This window comes from Thermobia domestica, chromosome 18, assembly GCF_964235325.1.
Source record: "Thermobia domestica chromosome 18, izTheDome1.hap1.1, whole genome shotgun sequence".
NCBI lineage: Eukaryota > Metazoa > Arthropoda > Insecta > Zygentoma > Lepismatidae > Thermobia > Thermobia domestica.
The window spans coordinates 57,570,328-57,592,547 of NC_137471.1; the positions used below are offsets into that span (position 1 = coordinate 57,570,328).

At 36.5% G+C, this 22,220-nt stretch overlaps 1 protein-coding gene across 3 annotated transcripts in view; it reads left to right on the forward strand.

Moving 5' to 3' along the window:
* The window catches only part of Oseg2 (intraflagellar transport protein Oseg2), a 151,355-nt gene that overhangs the window by 65,039 nt on the left and 64,096 nt on the right, over positions 1 to 22,220 (forward strand). For all 3 annotated transcript variants that reach the window (XM_081746560.1, XM_081746559.1, XM_081746562.1), the window contains 5 exons: positions 10,484 to 10,641; positions 11,910 to 12,054; positions 16,100 to 16,290; positions 18,805 to 18,987; positions 19,814 to 19,960. In XM_081746560.1, coding sequence (XP_081602686.1) covers positions 10,484 to 10,641; positions 11,910 to 12,054; positions 16,100 to 16,290; positions 18,805 to 18,987; positions 19,814 to 19,960 — 824 coding nt within the window. The remainder of the gene's footprint in view (positions 1 to 10,483; positions 10,642 to 11,909; positions 12,055 to 16,099; positions 16,291 to 18,804; positions 18,988 to 19,813; positions 19,961 to 22,220) is intronic.

Genomic DNA, 22,220 nt, shown 5'->3' on the forward strand with positions numbered 1-22,220 from the left:
GTTTTTCTCCTAAACTGTTACATTCTGCCATGTTGGACACACAGTGTCAATTTTCAGATAACCAAGATCGTTTAGAACGTTTAAGATATATACGGGAAAGAGCCCATGATAACTTGTATAAAAGATTTTTGATTTCCGCTAAATCGTACAACAAAAAGAAGAAACAGCAAACTTTTAAGAAAGGCGATCTGGTTTGGATTTTTGATTCAACCGTTAAGAAAGGTAACTGCAAAGCTTTCTCAGGGAAATACTTTGGTCCAGGTATAATTCAAGGAAGGAAACATGACAACAGTTACTATGTAAAGTTTCGGACAGGACATGGGCAAATTAAGATTGATTCTTTCGCTGTTGACCGTTTAAAAAAGTATTACCCACCAGGAAAAGATGCTGAAAAGGATGTTCAGAAGCTAGATGCCTCTTCCCCTACTGTCTTAGGTGAAGGTGCCAAGGATCCCGAGTTACCAGCTGTTAATGGTGATTTCGCCCAGTTCTTAGTTGAAGAACCAAATTTGGACAGAGATGATGCTGTTCCTCATTGTATGTTTGTCAGGGATATAGTTTCTATGGTGGACCTACCGACTTGGTACGACATGGCTTCCCCCACCTCAAACTTAAAAGATAAAATGTGCCCAAAGTTTTCAGCCAACCACGAAATCAACAAGAAAATAGCCCTATATTTTGGGAGTATTACCTCGCTCTCCGGAGACTGTATAGTGAACAGTACGAACACGTCATTGGAGCCACGTGGAGGTGTTGACCGAGCGATCCACCAGGCTGCTGGACCAGACTTACTTCAGGACTGCGAGAAGATTAGTCATCTAAAAGTCGGAGATGTTTGTGTCACCGATGCCTATAACCTCCCTGCCTCCTACGTCATACACGTTAGTGCTCCACCAGACAAGAACCCAAGGAAACTACAAGCGTGCTATGAAAAAGCCTTAAGTCTCGCATTGAAAAGTGGCTTTAGATCCATAGCCTTTCCAAACATTGCGACTGGGATTTTCTTTTTTCCCAAGGAAGAAGCATGCCGTATTGCTTTGGATTGCATACGGAAGTTCTTGGAAGAGAATTTGGATTTGGTGGACATGGTTGTGTTCTGTCAATTTGACAAAGAAAATCAACGAACGTACGAGCGATTGATGCATGTATACTTTCCACAATAGACCTGAAAGAGAACACATATTTTAATTATATTAGATTAGTTTGTTACTGGCCTACCAGGGAACTATAATATAGATTAGTACGTGTATGTTATGGACGGACTATGTATAGTCGTCCTGCTGTATGTGTCAGAAGCAAAGAAAAAAATAACATGCAAGTTACCACCACCATTCGTGCAACCGAAGAAATCCCTCTAGAATTCTTTTTTTTCTCCCTTGTCTTTTCTTATTTTTTTTCACTGACAATAATTTGAGATGACGTACCTGGAAATAGAGAAGTTTTGACTTATAGTAAAGGTTGATAAATGGGTTAACAATAATAGTAACAAGTATAATCTATTCAATACAATGGTTCTGAAATGAGTTTTTTTTCTCTCTTATTTCAGATGTATTGGGTATTAGTTTTCTTTCCTCTGCAAGTTATCTGTATTTCTTCCGGGTGGGATATAGACTACCGCAAGCAAGCAACCTTGGAAAAATTAGGTATCGCCATTTCACATGCAGGATACGCTGTGCACACAACGGACACTGTCTATACTACTTTACGTATACATTTGGACCTTCATCTTTCAAATTTAAACATTACTTCATGTGAGAACAAAGTAAATCCTTTTAATGATGTAGTTACCATGGAACGAGATTTTTATGCTAAGTTACAAGCTGTTATACCATGTGCATTTCAGTATTCGAATAGTTCTTTACACTGTATGCATCAACACCGTCCTACTCGTTCCATAGTTTCATGGCTCTTAGGAATATCCTCTTTTGGATTTTCTTCCTACAATTTTGTTGAGACCCAACGAATAAAGCAATCCCTTAGTATTTTACAAGACCACGATGATTATTTGAAATCCGAACTTCAGAACATTAAGAAAGCATTTAATAATGAAGTGAAAATAGTACGTGGCGTGGTTCTGGCTGTCAAGCATGCCGTACTCCAAATTCAAAACGAGACTTCGAACCTTCTTTGCGATGTGATTACCCATGAAAGACGATTGTGGATTATGCAAAATTATTATGAATCCCGACGTAAGGTTGCCGAGATGCTAACTGATATTCTACAAAATCAACTAACCTATCGTATTTTAAATTCTGTTCAGATACTTTCTCTAGTTAAGAGCCATGCTATTCTAAAGGATACTCTTTTCCCACACGATATTGGTCTATTTTATACGGTATCTTCAGTTTTCCTTATAAACTTCAATTTTGATTCCTGGAACATTGATCTAATGTTAAAGACACCAGTAGTTACTCCTGATAAAATTTCCCAGCGTTTTATGATTCACAACCTAGGTATTTTAATGACAAACAAGATTGTCAGGTATTCGTTGCCTAAAGAGGCCTACTTGTCAGATAATCATTTTGTAGAAATTGACAATCAACAGTGTGTTTGGAAGAAATTTTTATACTTTTGCGAAACCTCAGGTTTAAGCGCCAATAATCGATCAAAATGTCTTACGGACATATATTTTAATCAGAATTTAACCTTTTGCAACCTAGAAATTGTTCCTTCTGATGCAAAATTTGTTCATTTATATACGCCAGCAGGCTTACTTTTTTCTTCGTTAGTACCAGGTCATATAACTTCTAGAACTTCCCATAATATTTTACATACTACCCCTATCAAATATGGAATTAACCTGACTCAATTTATAGTATATGACAATTTTGAAACAGTGCTTATTCAAAATATGGTTTTACCCACTCGGAAAACGATAAATATGGAACATGAATATATGAACATTGATTTAAATTTTTCTCTCCCTCATCTAAATTTTTCTGCGTCTATCAAAACCCTTACTGAGTTAGATATGGAATTACAGAAATTGAAAATTAACCATACTGAGTTTGTTGTTAAGCGATTTAATAACTTACATACTACTTATTTTATTGTGATCCCAATATTAGTCGTAATTTTGAGTTTGGCAACGCTCATTCAGTGTTTCTTGATATGTAATTTGAGACGTCAAGTCCGTTCTATACAACCCAGGGAATCTTAAGTTTTTTTCTCTCTTTCTTTATGTATAAGCAGAATCGTTATATGCATTATTTTGTGTCTATGTTTGTTTGGACCTATGACTCACAGTTGTTTGAATCGGAATTTGCTTCTGTTGTTTGGTTCCTGTTTTATCATAGTATTCCCGGGATGATTTTGTTTTACAGGACCATACAGTGTTGTTTGTGTCGTGACAGATTGATTTGTCAGGTTATTGACGTTTTAGTTTATCTGTCCTTGGTGTCTGAAGTCAAATTCCACCTTATGTTAAATGGGTCAAGTTAGTGGTTTTTTTTTTTTTTCAACACAAAAAGGGAAGAAGGGAGTTTTGTGAAGTTTATTTTCCGTGATGTGTCCATTTTTCGGACAAGAGAAATATTTGAGTTTTGTGGAGTAATTCTCCTTTGTGTTGAAGTGTTGCAATGCCCTTTTTTTACGATACCTTATTTGAGTGGGCACGTTTTGCCCAGCTATTTTTGGATAATAGCAGTCTTGAAACATGCATATTTTACCCTAGAATTTCTGCTTTTGATTTAGCCCTGAAGATTTAGGAGGTACTAGATTTAGCCACTAAGCGATACAAAATATCAGTTTTCATGCTTATTTAGACATTTGTTTTTTTTTTTTTAGATACTTCTGGCTTTTAGCTCCTGTTTTTTAGCAGTGAGAGCGGAAGAAACCTTCTCACTCCGTGACACCGCCTGGGTTGTTGTCCACGTGCTCGAGATATCTTTATTATCTATTGGAATTCTCTTACTTTATAAACTATACAAGCGGCATTTTAATGACCGATTCCGTCAAAATATTAGTGATAAGCAATGTCTACCCTTATCTACAGTGACATCTGTTTCGGAATCTCGCCCTATGATCAACGACACACGAGATTCTACAAAAACTCATTTCTTACGTAATTATCTCACTTATTTGTAGTTTTGCCGCTAGTTGCCTACCAATTTTTTTGGATAGAATTTGGATAGAATCCAATTTTTTTTGGATTTGGTTACGTTTCATCAATTTAAGTAAACTTCTACTGGGATCACAATTATTTTGATTCTGAGTATACCTACCACCTCAACAATGAAACCTAGCGTACGTACATTTCAAACATACAATTGGTTTTTTACATTAATTTTTCTTTCTTCGGTCCCCCTTTTGTGCCCCCGACCCCCCCCCCCCCATGTTACTGGAATAATCATAATATTTTTTTTTAGCCGAGTGCTAGGCGGCATAACCTGGCCCCGTTCCTGTTTTTGAGAAGATTAGCTGAAACAGGAAATGGTTTCAGCCTTATGATTATTCTGGTCCCACCCTCATACACCCTCCCTCCCTCCAAGATTGCCTTGTGTTGATTCTGTGTTGTATGGTATTATTTGGTCGTTGGGCACCAATTACAAGTCATATTAATGCTTAATTTTTGTTTCTTTTTAAATTTTGTCTTGTTCTTCCTCTACTTCTCTTCCCCCGTACGTTTACTTTTCGTTTTTCTACTGTACTAAGATTAGCCTTGCACTTACGTTCCAGCTACTTAAATTTTTTTATTTTCTTACCGCAACTACATTTTTGTAACCCTTTCTTACTTTTCCTCCCACATTCTCATTCTACTCAGTCTCAGTTCTCTCTAGTCAATTCTATGCTATTTTAATTTCATACCTAAAACCTGTTCCTTTCTCCCTCCCATACCTTCATTAAGCAGCGAATGAAGAAGAGGTTACCATCCATCGTAGACATTCAAGAGGCCACCGCCCCCAGGATGCTACATCGAGTACATATGGATTGATTGTGGATCACTGTTTTACTTTTCCACCAAGATACAGTATTTTTTGCATTAATAGTAACTTCGGATGGACCGTTACGAGGATAGCGTCCCCCGACGCCATTTTGAACTTTTCATCAGAGACTGATTTTCGTGCCTGATATATACCACTTTTAAGCTGCAATTAACACTTCATACTTCCCCCCCCCCTATTTTTTTATATACCTTTATTGTCCTCTTCATGCCGGTTCGCTGCCACCTTCGTCCATCAACACTAATAGACTATTTTTTCTCTGGACACATTTCTGCTTTGCTCTTCATGCCGGCTGGTGATGGCACTTGTTCAGACTACAGCACCGTCTAGTGGAAGCTTTTGGAACCTCCGCCTAGAAGGCCATCTGCATTCTTAGAAGTGCTATCGTCAAAGACTACTGACCGATATATTTTCAAGGGCTCCGAGTCAGCAAATTTTTCTTAAGGTCTTACGTGGTTATAAACAATTCCACGTGCTTTTGTGTTTACATGGACATGTGCTTCAATGAACGCTTCTTTATACGTCAAGTGAACGTTTATTGTGTTTACAAATATATATATGGATATGTGTGCTTTTGTCCTTTTTTTAACGCAAAAGACAAAGAAAGAAAAGTGCAGTAATATGAAGAAGACTGGAACTTCTAACCTAAATATCGAATTATTAACATTTTTTTTTTTGTTTTCTGTGTTGTTTTCATTTTATTTTGGTGTTTTTTTTTCTTCGGTGATAAGTATATATACACATGATTATCAATTTAGTGGTGCATATTATCCAATGAACGATGATATAAAATAAACTTGTTTTTTTTATATATCTTCAGTTCCAGACGGGGGAGTGTAAAGGAATCAATGTGTCTTTGCTTCGATTCACAAAGACTGTTATTAATAATGCATTGAGTTATGCAGACAATAATGTTGGTGACAGGTTTCTATTAATTTTATTTGTGTTTTGTGGAGTTTCTGTGTAGAGTGCTTGCGTCCTGAACTGTCAACAGTCAACTGGTTGTTGTTTTGCTACATCAGCAATTTATGAATGTTATGTATTTATTGTAATAAAGTTACGAGAGACACCTTCCTGTCTCCTCCCAACACCTAAAACCACACCTCCTATGACGTCTGGGACTCGCTTTCGATATCAACCAGAATAGTCACCGAGCCTGGGGGCCCTCCTTAAATAGCCCCGGTTACTTCCGTCTCGAGGAGTAGCGATATAGATTTGAAGCCGGGAGTAACGGTGCGGAGTGGAAGCTAATCTCGGACTTCTCCTACGAACTGGCGGATGCCCGCGATATCCCGCCAATAGTCCAGGACCAGATCCATAGCAAGATACCAGGAGACCAGAGAGGGACCAACGGACTCCCGGACGTCATGAAGGTACACCTTCCCTAACCGATAAACCTAACCCTAACCCTGTCTCTCTTCTTTCATAGAATTTCTTCGTTATTAACTCTAATATCCCAATGATCTTTTACTTTAAAGGACAGCCGTCCGAATCCAGTGCCTGTGAACTGAGCTAAATTCCCCACTTTAGTTCTTCTGACGGCTTGTGTGTAGGTGGAGTTTCCTTTCATATTTCCTCCCCCACACACCCTTTATACAAGTGCTTTCACATTTGAAAATTATAACTGTAATCGCGTATTGAAATTACGTTGCAAAGTTCTCCTCAATTCAGTGGAATTGTAAGTATTATATTTTATCCTAGATAGGAAGCTTCATTATACATAAATATTTTTTTAAAAAAGCAGTTCTTGTTTCTTAAAGGTGATTGATCGCATCGTTTCACAGTTAATAATTTCCAAATAGGTATAAGATGACAATATACTTTTTCTAGTATGATATAATTTTGCAGTAACTCCGACTTCTGACTTAACGACGAAGGCAGAAGTATCTGTCGAAACTTTGTAGAGCGGTTTTAACAAGACAGTCACTGGCAAGTTTTCTTGTCTAATTATTAAACAGCATGTGTCAGTTTCTGCCCTTAAATCATTATCAAGGCATTCATTCCAGTAGTAAGAGGAAAACAACGTTTCAGAATAAATGAACAACAGATTACATTTCTGAAAAAGGAGTTACGCAAAACGTACAGTTTTGTTAAGAGAGAGAGAGAGAACTAACCATCACTGTTTCCACCTCTTTTTAAAAGATCTTTTGTCTTATTCGTCTGCGTGTCAAACTGCATCAGGATCCACTCCAAGTACTATGACAGTTAGGCGTGAGATGAGAAAAGTTGGATTTCATGGTCGAGTGGCTGCTCATCACGCAGTTAAATGCCAAACGACGCCTCGCTTGGTGTAAGGAGCGTAAACATTGGACGATTGAACTGTGGAAAAACGTTGTGTGGAGTGACGAATCACTGTACACAATGTGGTGATCCGATGGCATGGTGTGGGTATGGCGAATGCCCGGTGAACGTCATCTGTCAGCGTGTGTAGTGCCAACAGTAAAATTCGGAGGTGGTGGTGTTATGGTGTGGTCATGTTTTTCTTGGAGGGGGCTTGCACCCCTTGTTGTTTTGCGTGGCACTATCACAGCGCAGGCCTACATTGATGTTTTAAGCACCTTCTTGCTTCCCACTGTTGAAGAGCAATTCGGAGATGGCGATTGCATCTTTCAACACGATCGAGCACTTGTTCATACTGCACGGCCCGTGGCGGAGTGGTTACACGACCATAACATACCTGTAATGGACTGGCCTGCACAGAGTCCTGACTTGGATCCTATAGAACACCTTTGGGATGTTTTGGAACGCCGACTTCGTTTCAGGCCTAACCGACCTACATCGATACCTCTCCTCAGTTCAGCACTCCGTGAAGAATGGGCTGCCATTCCCCAAGAAACCTTCCAGCACCTGATTGAAAGTATGCCTGCGAGAGTGGAAGCTGTCATCAAGGCTAAGGGTGGGCTAACACCATATTGAATTCCAGCAGTACCGATGGAGGCCGCCATGAACTTGTAAGTCATTTTCAGCCAGGTGTCAGGATACTTTTGATCATATGTATGTATATACTTGTACTTACCCACTAAAGTCAGAAATTGAAATCTATCCTTCGATTCTTCATGCTGGTACACTTCTCTATCACCTTGGAGTTGAAATCTGGCATGTTGTTGATCAAACTTTTTTCTATCGAGAGCATGACAATGGAGTTAACCTTTCTTGACCCAGGAAATTCCTCACGAATGTCTTAATTCTCTTTAGAGATGAAAAACATCTCTTAGGCTCTGCTGTGGACATTGGTATGATCACTTGCAAAAGGGTTGTTATTTTGCTAAAATTGTTCTGTAAGTTATTAAAAATAAGCTGACAGAACCAAAAGCTCAGTGCGAAGTCGCTGCTTATCTAACATTGAGTAGCTTTCAACCGCAATGTCCAAAGTGAATTCCGAAAATTTCTTCGAAAAATCACTAAAATTGGCAGAATCCAAAAGTTTAGCGGTATCCAAATGGCTTGTTTTATCAAATCGATTTCGCGCCTCCGCAGAAATGCGATCACATACTTCTTTGGCATCTGGTACTCTGCAAGATTCAATCCGCCCACATTTGTTTTCACCAACTGTTGGAAGAACCATATCACTTGTCATAATATTGTCTGTGAATTCCGAATTTTCTCAATGGCTTAAATGAATTTTAACTGCTGTTTGTACTTTGATGGTAGACCTATCAGTTTGCCTGCACTGAATTTGATTATAGAAAATATCCACATGGGGCATTTTTTTGTGAAAGAATTCTAACCAAAACATGAATTCACTGTCTTCCAGAATACGACGGAGAGCTCGAGATTCGTGTATTGTAATTTTTGATGCGGATTTCTCTACTTTTGAAAAGCACTCTTTCAAAACATTTAAATTTTCATAGACGGAATTGACGGTTATTGACTTGAAATTCTATCGAGTAGCTGACCCACTCGAAATACTCGTACAGCCACTTTTTCCAAAAGAGACACACGCGGTGGAGAGCGGGAGGAGAAATGTGGAAAATCCCGAAAGACTACAGAAAAAGAAAAAAAAAAAACTTTGCCGATTGATTTTGAAATGCAGCTCTTTCCATTATCAAATTTAGTTGATGAGCGTAACAATGGACGTAACAATGCCAAAGGAAAGTGCTGTTTAATTTTAGATTGTACGCCATGAATTCTTGACTGTGCGGGAGAAACAGTGTGAGTTAAAAAAAAAAAAAGGTTTGCAGGCTATTTTTTTTATTTTACCAAGCATAAGTATGAATTACTTGTACTAACAGTACCAAGACGCGATTATTCAACTCACGTTTAGAATTGACCTACACCAAGTTAACTGAAGGTGGAGCATGACACGTAGATCTCCAATTTTGACTAACCTCATTTTGGCCAATTTCTGACTTATATTGTTCTCCCCCGCGCAGTCTAGAATTGATCCCCTCCCCTCTTTACCGATGCCCCATCAAATGTCTGTGCTATAATTTTGCTACGATCTGAATCTGTATCAAAAATGTTCAATTCATTTAATATATATACTTCGACAGTTCTGTGGCTCCCTGACCTTCTTTTAAATTAAGAAAGAAAAAAAAAAAAGAAAGAAAGAAAACAGAGAGGCGAGCGCCGTCAGCAAGCAGAAAAAGAAAGCGAAAAACAGGAATACTTAGCGCTTGCGCAGAATGTTTTCGGGCTCAACCTAGCTCAGCACGGTGGAAGCTATTCTGGGCGGAAAAAAAAAAATGAAAGTGTACGAGACATATTGATATCTTTGCTCTATGCTAGAGATATACTTGTTGGGTAGGCTTGTATAGTTCAAGCGGGCACCATTCAGTAGAGCCCGCTCGGTTCGTTAGTACAACTTTCACACTGTGGAAGGCGCTGATAATCGCGCTCCACGCTCAGAAAACAAGATCGTAATCGGAAACTTCTGTATTTTGTTAATTAAAGAACAGTTTAAACAAATGAATGGATAAAAATTTTTGAATTAAAATTAATCTAACACAATTACACAAATATAGGAAGCGTGCTGTAGCCCGGTAGCTCTACATCAGAAACTGCTACTGGTCTGTATGACTAATAATGCAGACACTTTCCGAATTTAAATCGCTGTCCCTTACTCCCCCATGCGAGAAAATCTGAATTTAACGCGGTAAAGAATACTTGATTCCCATTATTGTTTGAAAGGTATGACTGAATAAAACGTGAAAGAGACAAGATTATTTTACACCTATATTATTGACGTATAGTAAAATAAGTTTGTAAGTATTAGGATATGATATGTTAATGTTTTCATTATGTTTACGCAGGCATATATTGTGTAGAAATCAAAGTTATTTTACATACCTGCGTTGATTTAGTTATTATGATCCAATATTTCCCTTCCTTATACTGAAAGCTTCATTTGGAGAATAGACCTCAGAAGAAAATATTAAGATTTTATTTACATGTTTGCCACAACTATTTACAGACTAAACGAAACGTTTTTTACGATCATTATATAAAAATGGTTAACTGTCACTGCAAAAATAACAATGCTTCACACTCAGTCACCATGTATCGGGGTGTGGCCTAATTTATTCATCTTTTATTTTCAGAGGTTGTAGTTTTGGAGGAAGAGTGGGGAGATGAATTGGCAGGAAACAAGCAACTCGATGCGGCTATAAATCATTATATTGAAGCTGGCAAGACAATCAAAGCTTTAGAAGCGGCTATCAATGCTCGACAGTGGAAGAAAGCTGTCCAGATCATACAGGTATAATAACGGAAAGGAAGCCATAGAAATACATAGAGTAAGATAACTAAACTAACTAGCTATATGACCTATAGAACCCGGAGGTTCAATTCCGCGTTCACAAAAGCTCTCCATTGACTTCTATCCTTAGCCAACTGGATCGAGGTTCTACTTTGTATTCCTATATCTGCGAGACCCGTCTTAGTATTATTCTCCCATCTGCGTCTATATTTTCCTATTAGACGTTTTCCGATTGGATTTTCAGTAAAAACTTTGAAAGTGTTCCCACTCTCTTCCATTCTGGCTACAGGACCTACCCACCTGAGCCTCTTAGACTTGATGACCCTAACAATGTTTGGTAAACGGTATAAATTATGCAGTTCCTCGTTATAAAGTTTCCGCCGTTCCCCATTCCCGTTCCTCTTGGGTCCAAATATTAATCTGAGGATTTTATTTCCTAATACTTTCAGTCTGCGTTCTTCCCTCAGAGTAAGCGACCATGTTTTGCAATTATACAGTGCAACAAGCATGATTATTGTTTTATATGTCGTAGGGTAAGATAAATCCGTTGCAGTTTTGCCAAAGTTAGTTTGAGGAGCAATCATTTAATAGTATCCGCTAAAATAATATTACAGCCTCCACCGATATCTTGAAGCTTCGCAACATCGATGAAAGACATTCCATCATCTTCTTCTTTAGAAAAATATGTACAGCCGAGATACTGTTTCTGGTTTATTTATGCATTACTTCTTTGTTCTGTTGTGTGTATTTCGATAGTTCAAGCAAATGGCAGAATATACAAGAAATCAGCGATATTTTGCCCAATATTGGCGTTAACTTCATGAAGTAGCTGTAGAGACTGTTTAATATTTTTATATTCCGCAAAAAATGAAGTATTGTGAACTCTTTGGAAAAGGAAATTTGTTATCATCCAAGGAGGCCCTGTTCTCAAGTAACTGAAACAGAGTGGCTTGGTAGGTATCAGATGATAGTTTTTTTGTTACAACACAATGAGGAATATCGGGCTTTATTCGTCACACATATAATTTATTCGACGGCATCCATTTAAAGAGTCAAACCCTCTATATTCAAATTTCGACGTATAGTCGAAGTCCCGCAAAATAGATTCTTGGTGATTCACTGTTGCTGTGCGAAACAATGCTGTAAAGAAAAAAAGGAAAGTTCACAACCTTAATACAGAGGCATTTCATTTATATTTCTGTCTCGTAATAAACTACTACAAAAAAATCAGTACTTTATAACGTATTACTTCCTATTTTTTCGTATAGGTAATTGAAGACACAAGTGCCCTTGCACCCTTCTATGAGAAGTTAGGCAATCACTTCGCATCAGTTCAAGATTACCAGATGGCGGAACGCTTCTATATTGAAGGGGAAATGCATAAAGAAGCAATTGATATGTACAATCAAGCAGGTAAAAGAAATTTAATGTATTAAAATTTTTGCGCATCTTTCTGGTATTTGTCGGTTCATGGAAATCTTTCAACATTCACACGATTGTTTTCCTTAAAGGCCAATGAAGATGAGGGGTAACGGTTAACCCATTATTCAAACAGGAATTTGCGAAAAAGAACCACTTCTGGTTTTAACGTTGATCATTATAGAGTAAAAATGGTAACTTATAACGAGAAGTGGTTTTCTACAATCAATTAAGCGTCCCAGGAATATATTCCATCTCTATTCTAATCTTCCTATTACAACCGGTAGTAGCTGAAAATCAACTATCTCTAGTTTCAACAATTATCACTACAGAGTAAATGGTAACTGATAACGAGAAATGGTTTTCTACAATCAATTAAGCGTCCCAGGAATATATTCCATCTCTATTCTAATCTTCCTATTACAACCGGTAGTAGCTGAAAATCAACTATCTCTAGTTTCAACAATTATCACTACAGAGTAAATGGTAACTGATAACGAGAAATGGTTTTCTACAATCAATTAAGCGTCCCAGGAATATATTCCATCTCTATTCTAATCTTCCTATTACAACCGGTAGTAGCTGAAAATCAACTATCTCTAGTTTCAACAATTATCACTACAGAGTAAATGGTAACTGATAACGAGAAATGGTTTTCTACAATCAATTAAGCGTCCCAGGAATATATTCCATCTCTATTCTAATCTTCCTATTACAACCGGTAGTAGCTGAAAATCAACTATCTCTAGTTTCAACAATTATCACTACAGAGTAAATGGTAACTGATAACGAGAAATGGTTTTCTACAATCAATTAAGCGTCCCAGGAATATATTCCATCTCTATTCTAATCTTCCTATTACAACCGGTAGTAGCTGAAAATCAGCTATCTCTAGTTTCAACAATTATCACTACAGAGTAAATGGTAACTGATAACGAGAAATGGTTTTCTACAATCAATTAAGCGTCCCAGGAATATATTCCATCTCTATTCTAATCTTCCTATTACAACCGGTAGTAGCTGAAAATCAACTATCTCTAGTTTCAACAATTATCACTACAGAGTAAATGGTAACTGATAACGAGAAATGGTTTTCTACAATCAATTAAGCGTCCCAGGAATATATTCCATCTCTATTCTAATCTTCCTATTACAACCGGTAGTAGCTGAAAATCAACTATCTCTAGTTTCAACAATTATCACTACAGAGTAAATGGTAACTGATAACGAGAAATGGTTTTCTACAATCAATTAAGCGTCCCAGGAATATATTCCATCTCTATTCTAATCTTCCTATTACAACCGGTAGTAGCTGAAAATGAACCATTTTTAGTTTCAACTGTTATCAATACAGAGTAAATGGTAACAGATAGAGAGAAACTGTTTTCTGGAAACAATTAAGCGTCCCAAGAATATATTTCTAGAATGCGCGGGAGAAACAGCAAAAGTAAAAAATCGCAGGTTTTCAGGAGGCGATTTTTTATCTTACGAAGCGTAAGTATAAATCATTTATACTAACAGTACCAAGACGCGATCATTGAACTCACGTTTAGAGTTGACTTATACCAAGTTAACCGGAAGTGGAGCATGACACATAGATCTCCAATTTTGACTTATCTCATTTTGGCCAATTTTTGACTTACACTGTTTCTTCCGCGCAGTCTAATTTCCACCTCCACTCTAATTTCAACTAAAACCGGAAATGGTAGAAGCTTCATTTGGAGAATGGACCTCAGAAGAAAACATTAAGATTTTATGTTACGTTTATTTTATGTTTTATTTTACGAGAAATATAGAGATATACAGGACTCTATTGTTGTCAATGTGTTTTTTTTTCTGCGATTAAATTTATCATTAATTAGTGATAAGTTTTCATTTTTGTTCTGACGTGTTCTGTATCCTGATTAGAAGAAATTTACTCTGCACATTAATTAAAGGTAATCTATGTGAGAAATAGAAACTTGGCGTAAAAACTCTCTGGAATTACAGCTCAGAAAGGGCTGTGGCTATCAGATGGCTTATAATTGGGCGATGTTGATCAGCACACTGTATCTTATCAACATTATTTCTCATTCATGCTGGGTCAACATTGAAAATTCTGCGTCCTCATCGATAATTGAACCTAGTACCACGCGCAAGTCATTAGGCACTGTAGGGTGTTATATTAGATATACCGCTATAATACATAATTTCTTTACACTGAAAAAAAATTGACAAATTCATTAAAAATATAAATACTTTAAACACGATAGCATAATTCCAAATTAAGTTAGTGCTTAATCCTGATTAGTGTCTCTAAAATTATGTGACTTAGGATATTAGCCTAACTTAAATTTTCGTCTTTACTTGATTGCACCTTAAGGTTAAATAGTGAAGAAGTAAACATTAAAAACACAAAAGTTCATACATGTTCTCCTTTTCCTTTTCTTTCTCAAAAGTATTTCTAAAGTATTTGAAGGTTACATCGTTTTTAATTTTATATAATTATTCGAAAAAAAAATAAATAAATAAAACCCTTGGCGAAGTTATCAGTTAATTGATCGATTTTACTTTATCTCCCTACGCAGCAGCGATATCATAAAGGGCAGACCCTACTACAGTGAAGCGTGATTGTGGGACACCGATGAGACATGATTATTTATCCGTAAAGGAGGTATCGTTTACAAAGAGGTTACACAAATTTAGATTAATTACAACTCACATGGTAATGTATACCTTACACAGTAAATTCGTTAGGAACAAAGATAAATATTGTATAGGCTGATATCGAAATACTCTACACAATGTTTGAATTACTGAGAGAATGAGAAAAAAACATCCTCCGTAAAGAATAGAACGTGTCGCTGGAAGATGTGATTGTATGAGTATGTACTAACTTACTAACTAACTCTATGGCCTATGGAACCCGGAGGTTAATGCTGTGGTCACAAAAGCTCTCCATTGACTTCTGTCCTTAGCCAACTGAATCTAACTTCTACATTGTATTTCTATTCCTGCGAGATTCACCTTAACATTGCCCTCCCAACGGTGCCTAGGTCTTCCTAATAATCGTTTTTCAATTGGACTTCCAGTTAAAATTTTGAATTCTTCCATTCTAGCAACATGATCTGCCCACCTGAGATTCCTACATTTGATGTCCCTAACATTGGTAAACGGTATAAATTGTGCAGTTCCTCGTTATGAAGTTTCCGCCATTCCCCATTTCCGTTCCTCTTGGTTACGAATATTCGTCTCAAGATTTTACTCTCAAATACTTTCAATCTGTGTTCTTCCCTCAGAGTAAGCGACTATGTTTCGCAGCCATACAGAACAACAGGTATGATTATCGTTTTATATATTTTAAACTTCAAATTCCTCGACAAAATGAGCATGTAATACAAAATATAAACTGTACATGTGGTAATTTTACGTAAGTACGTGTCATTCCTCTGTAATGTTCACATAATGTGCATGCCAACTGTACTAAAAGTAAAAGTAACGCAATAAGAATATGGAAGATTACTGTTAAATACTGAAAATAGAACTTACCAATCATGACGGTTTCTGAATTTCTTGAGGAAAAAAAAAAAAGCCAAAAAAATGTTTTTGGGTACATCTTCGAACACCATTTTCTACTCGACATTTACTCAATTTTTAAAACTTAGAACTGAAAATAATTCCTGTCTATTAAGAAGAGGTTATTAAAATGTTTGGAGGAAGGAAAGACTTTTGGCGTCCGAAAAAGAGAGGGTTTTGTTCCGTTACAATACATATATTTATTTTTGCCGGAAAAAAAAAATCGAGGTGTCCGTTAAGGAATGTTTGGCTGTATTAAAATGAGCTCCGAACTTGTATGTAGATGTTGTACTCCCAGAAAGATTTGAATCTGCGATCATGCACACTGTAAATTTTATAGACAAGCTGGTCAGAAAATATTTTCTAACGACCTTGTAGAATATGAGAAAGCGCCAGAGAAAATGAGCAGCAAAATTTTGTGCCAGCTCTAAAGTTGGTACTTTTAAATAATATTTATTAACATTATTTGCATTATTTCTTTTAGGTCAGTGGGAGAAAGCTCATCGGTTAGCCAGCCAGTATCTTCGCGCTGAAGAAGTATCTGAAATGTATGTAAATCAAGCCCAAGTGCTCGAAGAGCAAGGAAAGTTTCGAGAAGCGGAGAAGCTGTACATTTCTGTGTCAGAGCCAGACTTAGCTATCACAATGTATAAGAAAAACAGACAATATGACCAGGTAAAAATCAAAGTTAACGACAGTCTTTTACAGCTACCTTGCATTACTTTCAGTCTGAGTGTGTGCTTTAAAACCCTTTAAGGCTATTTATATTGAATTACACATACACACACAGTTTTTTGGAAGGATTTATTTTTCACATACTGTCTATTTGCATACCTCTTTTAATATTAGTATTTATTTTCATGGTGCATTATGAGCACTAAAACTTAGAATCACGCTCACTGAAAGCATGCTTGCTAATCATTTATTTACATTAAAACAAGTTCCATTTCGAATATATCAATTGTTTTAGAAACCCACAGACAGTAATTACAAGCGTTTCAAAAAGTCATGAAAATCACACCGATTAGCCACATGTGGTCGTATGATCTAAAACACGGCACGTATAGTCTAAAACAGTGGTTCTCAGTGTGAGCGGGAACGTTCTCGTTTTCAAAGGGACCACGAGCACAAAGGGGCGATTGAGAGGTGATAGACTATTTAAGGAGTGTTTGAACTTTCATAGATTTGCCACTCCCTACTAGCTTTTTATTTTATGGTGGGAAAGAGGGAATAAAACCTTTACCTTGAGGTATACTTTTAGTTAGTATTAGCATAGGTTAACTTTTGCTGCATGTATATCCTGAATTTTGTATCAATTTTTAATGCTGAAACATATCTAACCGATACAAAAATTCTGTTATTACAGTTGGTCAGAGAAACGCTCGTTGGTCCCTTTCTTTTGACAAATGAGGAGGGAAACGTATGGTAAAAAAAAGAAGAGAAAATTGTATTTTTCGGAGGAAAATATAAGGGAAAAGATGACTAATGTAAGAAAAATTATAGAAATAAGATATACAAGGTGTTAATGAACTATACCGGCAAACTTTAAGAGGTGATTCCTCACATCAAAATAAGAGAAAAAGTTCATGGACCTACGGCGAAAGTGCATAGTTTCAGAGCTAGAGCTGTCCAAAATCGCGAAAAACCAAATTTCAAGAGGCCCTATTTCGAATTCGAGCGACTGTGGATGGTAGTCCTTATCAGCGTAAAGGAAGTCACGCATACGCAATCCAAAAATGCATATTTCATTAATGTTCAATGGGTGTACGGATTATTCCCTGCAGGGTGAAATTCCCAGACATGCCATCAACTGAATTTTGAGACACGCTCTGACTTTATGATTGGTCCAAAGTAGGCAAAAGATAAGCTGTGATAGCAGTGTACATGGAATCATTTGGTGCGATGTCGGAAGTGTTAAGGATCATCAGCAGCAGTCTCTCGTATTCGGGAAAACGCATGTTGCAATGCTTTCTTTCACGCTTATAAGTGAAGAAAACGAGAAATATAGCGTGACGAAATACATATCCTCACACGTTATTGTGAACACAAAGAAACATGGAGCTGCCGGTTCCTAACACTTCCGTCTTCCCTCCGAAGCATTGGATGTCCATTGTTGTCAAGGTTTACCTCCTGCCTACTTTGGACCCTCCTTGAAATCAGGGTATACCTGAAAACTCTATTGAAAACGTATTTAAGAATTACATCCTGTAGGGAATACCCTGTACACCTATTGACAATTGATGAAATATGCACTTTTGGATTGTGTATGCCTGGCTTCCTTTACACTGATAAGAACCACCATCCACAGTTTCTGGAATTCGAAATAGGGCCTATTGAAATTTAGTTTTTTTCGCGATTTTGGACAGCACTAACTCTGAAACTACGATACACTTTACTTTGTTGTTACCCGCCTATCTATGATCTCACTTTTACATTATTAACCTCCTACTATCTTCGTCTACCCAAAGGTCTCTTCAGTCATTTCCCATGCGAATGATTATTCATCTTAAGCATCCACGTGATACCTGTTTCAGTTTAACAGTAGTGACCTAGATTCACAATGGCCATCATCGTGATAATGGACATTCATTTTAAAAAGGTAGAGTACCCACTAGTATTAATTTAATTACCATTTTAACAACTATTTTTAAAACAAAAGGGGATATTGATTGCTGTGCATCTTAAGAAGGTAAAGTACCCACTAGTTATAATTTCGATTTCACCAACTATTTGTAAAACAAAAGGACATGTTTAAACTTTTCTTAGACATGTACTGAATAAATCAAAGTAATAGATTTGAAACTGATTCATATAGTAATGATAGTAGACACAATGGCCGTCATAAATGTATTGAATAAGTCAAAGTAATAGATTTGAAACTGATTAGTGTAGTAATGATTCTGCACACAATGGCCATCATCAAGGTGATGGACATTCATTGCAAGAAGGTATTCATTTAATTTCCATCCCATAAATCATTATTGAACCCAGAGGGTATATTGTGACTTTTCTTCAGTCTGTATTTAATAAGTCAAAATAATACTAAAGTAGTAATGATGCTTCCGCAAATAATACACGCGTGTGAATGGATTAGAGCCCATTGAAATGGTACATTATTCTACTTTTTTTATGTAGGATTATATGTTTTCTTAAAACAAATGGTTATTTGCTTTCTCTTTACCACATTAGATGATGCGCCTTGTAACGCATTACCATCCAGATTTGGTTCAAACAACCCACTTACATTTGGCTCAAGAACTTGAAGGGGAAGGCAATTGGAGAGGAGCGGAGCAACATTATTTACATGCTGGTGATTGGAAAGGAGCTGTTAATATGTACCGTGCAGCTGATATGTGGGAGGATGCTTATAGGGTATGGAGACTTATTTTAATATTGGAAATAACGTGTTTTTAACTTAATTGTAGTAATAAGTATCATAACGATATTATGAATTAATCTAACTGTAACACATAGTATAATCTGCTACTGAGAAGAAGTCTAGTTTATGGAAACTATGTTATTTATTTATTTATTTATTTAATTATAAAGTGTAGGAACTTTGACAGGAGAAGGTGGTCAGTTCGGGCTTAGCTAAAACTAGAGCGATCATTGGCTTGATTTCAATTTATGATCGGTTTATCGCAAAATTTTTTGGTTTTTAGTAAGTATAAAAAATGATAAGCATATTTGGTGCAATACTTTACATAGAGTGGACAATTTTTTTCTTGCTTTGTGCTCGTTACATGGAGACTATATACGTTTGTTTTCTAATAATGTTAAGAAGAACAATATTTTGCAAGATTTGAATCATATGTACAAAATTTCCTGAACGTAATCGAAGGCAACATATATTTTTAATTTTCAATTTGAAAATAATAATAATTAAAATTTATATGGCCTGACGTAGAACGAAACATGCTCCGATCAGAACTCGAAGTTTAGCTACGGCTCTGTTCCAGAACTACGTGTTACTGTACTAATTGAATGCTAATGCACTTCATCATTGGAATGAAGTAGGAAACCATTTTAACTGCTTTACCATTCGTATTACTGTAGTTCGCAATTTCTCAAAACTATAAATTTGCCTTTAAGTTCGTTAAGTTAAGCAGAAAATAAGTTTACGTTATATTTCATAACGATACATTCATTCAGTAATTTTATTTTATTTTTTTATTTATTTTTTTTTAATGTATTGTAGGTTGCCAAAAATAGTGGAGGACCGCATGCAGGGCGTCAAGTAGCTTTCCTGTGGGCTAAATCATTAGGCGGCGATTCAGCTGTGAAGTTGCTTACAAAATTTGGTCTCCTTGAAGCGTGTATAGACTACGCATGTGAAAGTTATCAGGTATGTATATTTGGTTTATCAGGTAGTCTAAAAGAGTGGTGAGCTTTTTTGCGCACAAGATGGCGTTAGTGTTCCAAATCTCAAGGTATATGAGTTGCAGCGGATTAGGCGTAACGTCATTTGGCAGCTGACAGTTGAAACTAGCAGATGTGCTAAAAGTGGTGGGATTCTTATAACCAGACGTAAAGTATTGCGTCGTAAAAATAACTGAAACTGCGCTACTTCGATAAAGGCATAAGTGCTGCGTAGATCCGTGAATAAATACGTGTTGTTTGTGGGGAAGATACGTTATCAAAAACAAGAGCCAAAAGATGAATCAGTTGCTTTCGTTGTGGAAATTTCGATATTTAAGATGTTCCTCGTAGTGGGCGAACAGACATAGCAAAAGTGGATGATATTGTGGCAAAATCGGCATGTAAGCAGTCAGGACATCGCCAATGACGTACACACCCATCACCAAACAGTGTTAAACCATAATAATATATTGACTCACTTATAAGTTCCTTTAATACGTACTTTTTAGCCAATATTTCAGTTGAACTAGTGGTGTCTTTCTCAGGACAAAGGCTTAAATTATTTTCTTATGCAGATCGTCACATAGTCGTGGCAATGTTAGGTAGTAAAATATATATGGAACTAGGAGGAATTGCTATAAGAGTGGAAAGAATCAATCATTGTTCCAATTCACAAGAAAGGTGATAAAACTGATTGTAATAATTATCAAGACATTTCTCTTCTGTCAACATCCTATAAAATCTTTTTTATTAGCAAGATTGACTCCATACACAGATGAAATTATCAGTGCAGATTTAGGTGAAATCGAACAACTATAGAGCAGATATTTATCGTTCGACAAATGCTCGAAAATAAATGGGTATACAATGGGAATGGGAATTCGGTGGGAGAACCTTGAAAAATTTGAGCTCGGATTCCACCGCAACTGTAGGACCACGTCCTCTATGTTGAAAAGGACGCTGAATTCCAATCCAATCAACCAATCAACATAATTTCACTTTTACTTTTACACTAAAAATATTTAAAGCAAAAAAGTTTCCAAATATCCAGGGTGCTGGGTTACCTCTACAAAGTAACTGGTAGAAGCCGTGTTATTACTTAAAGCGTAAGAAATACACAACATTGAAAATTGGCTATGTCACTGGCTGCTTAGCTATAGAACATCACTCCGTAGAGCAGTGGCTCTCAACCTGATTCCTATCACGATACATATTTTATTACATCCTCTTGCCAACGACCCTCTTATAATTTCTGGTTTGTAATAAGCTTGTGTGGGATTTTTAATATACCTTTTGCGGAGATCGTACGATATCCATCTGTTGTTTCCCTACGATGATAGTGCTGGTTCAAGATAGATATTAAACTCCTTCATTAAAGAGGCCATCAAAGTATCTGATCTAAGCCCATAAATTCTTGACCAACTAATAGAATTATTGTGCGACAAGTCCTTGCAATTGTTTTCTGTAACGAAGACTTGGACAATTTCTGGCTGAAGAGGAAAGAAGAAAATCCAGGTCTGGTATCTGTTGCTTTAAAAGAAATAATTCCATTTGCTACATCGTACCTGTACGAAAGTGTTTTTTTCTTCCATGGTGAGCATTAAAACAAAGACAAGAAATCGCTTACCAGTTGAAAATGACTTGATAATGTGCGTCACGAAAATTGAACCGAACATTGCCGCACTAGTGAAATCATACCATGCTCAGGTTTCGTTAGCTTTCAATTTTAATGGTATTTCAACATGCAGGTTTTGTTGCATTTGTATTTTTCTGTTATTTCAATATACAGTTCTCATTAGTTTCATGTCGTACCTCTTTCATTTAAATTGATTTTTAAACAATTCTGCACCTGTTGAAAATTTTTAGTAGACCTATTTTTGTGTTATTCTCAATAGTATGTATAAAAACGAAAATATGACTATCAAAACGAAATTCAAAATAATAATTTAAAATATTTTCTTTCCGGTATTAGATTCTAATTATATTTCTTTCTTCCGCTTATTTTCGCGACCTTCATGAAACCCTCTCGCGACCCCCAGGTTGAGAATCTCTGACATAGAGCATGCAGAAGAGCAGGATTCAATTCATCTCTGATTCAGCAGTCAGGTTTTTAAATTCAATGTTTTGTCATGTATACGTATGGAACTAAATACTTTTTTCAAAAATAAATAAATAAATAAATAAATAAATAAAATAAAAAATAAATAAATAAAAATAAAGAAAATAAATAAAAAAAGTGATTACTT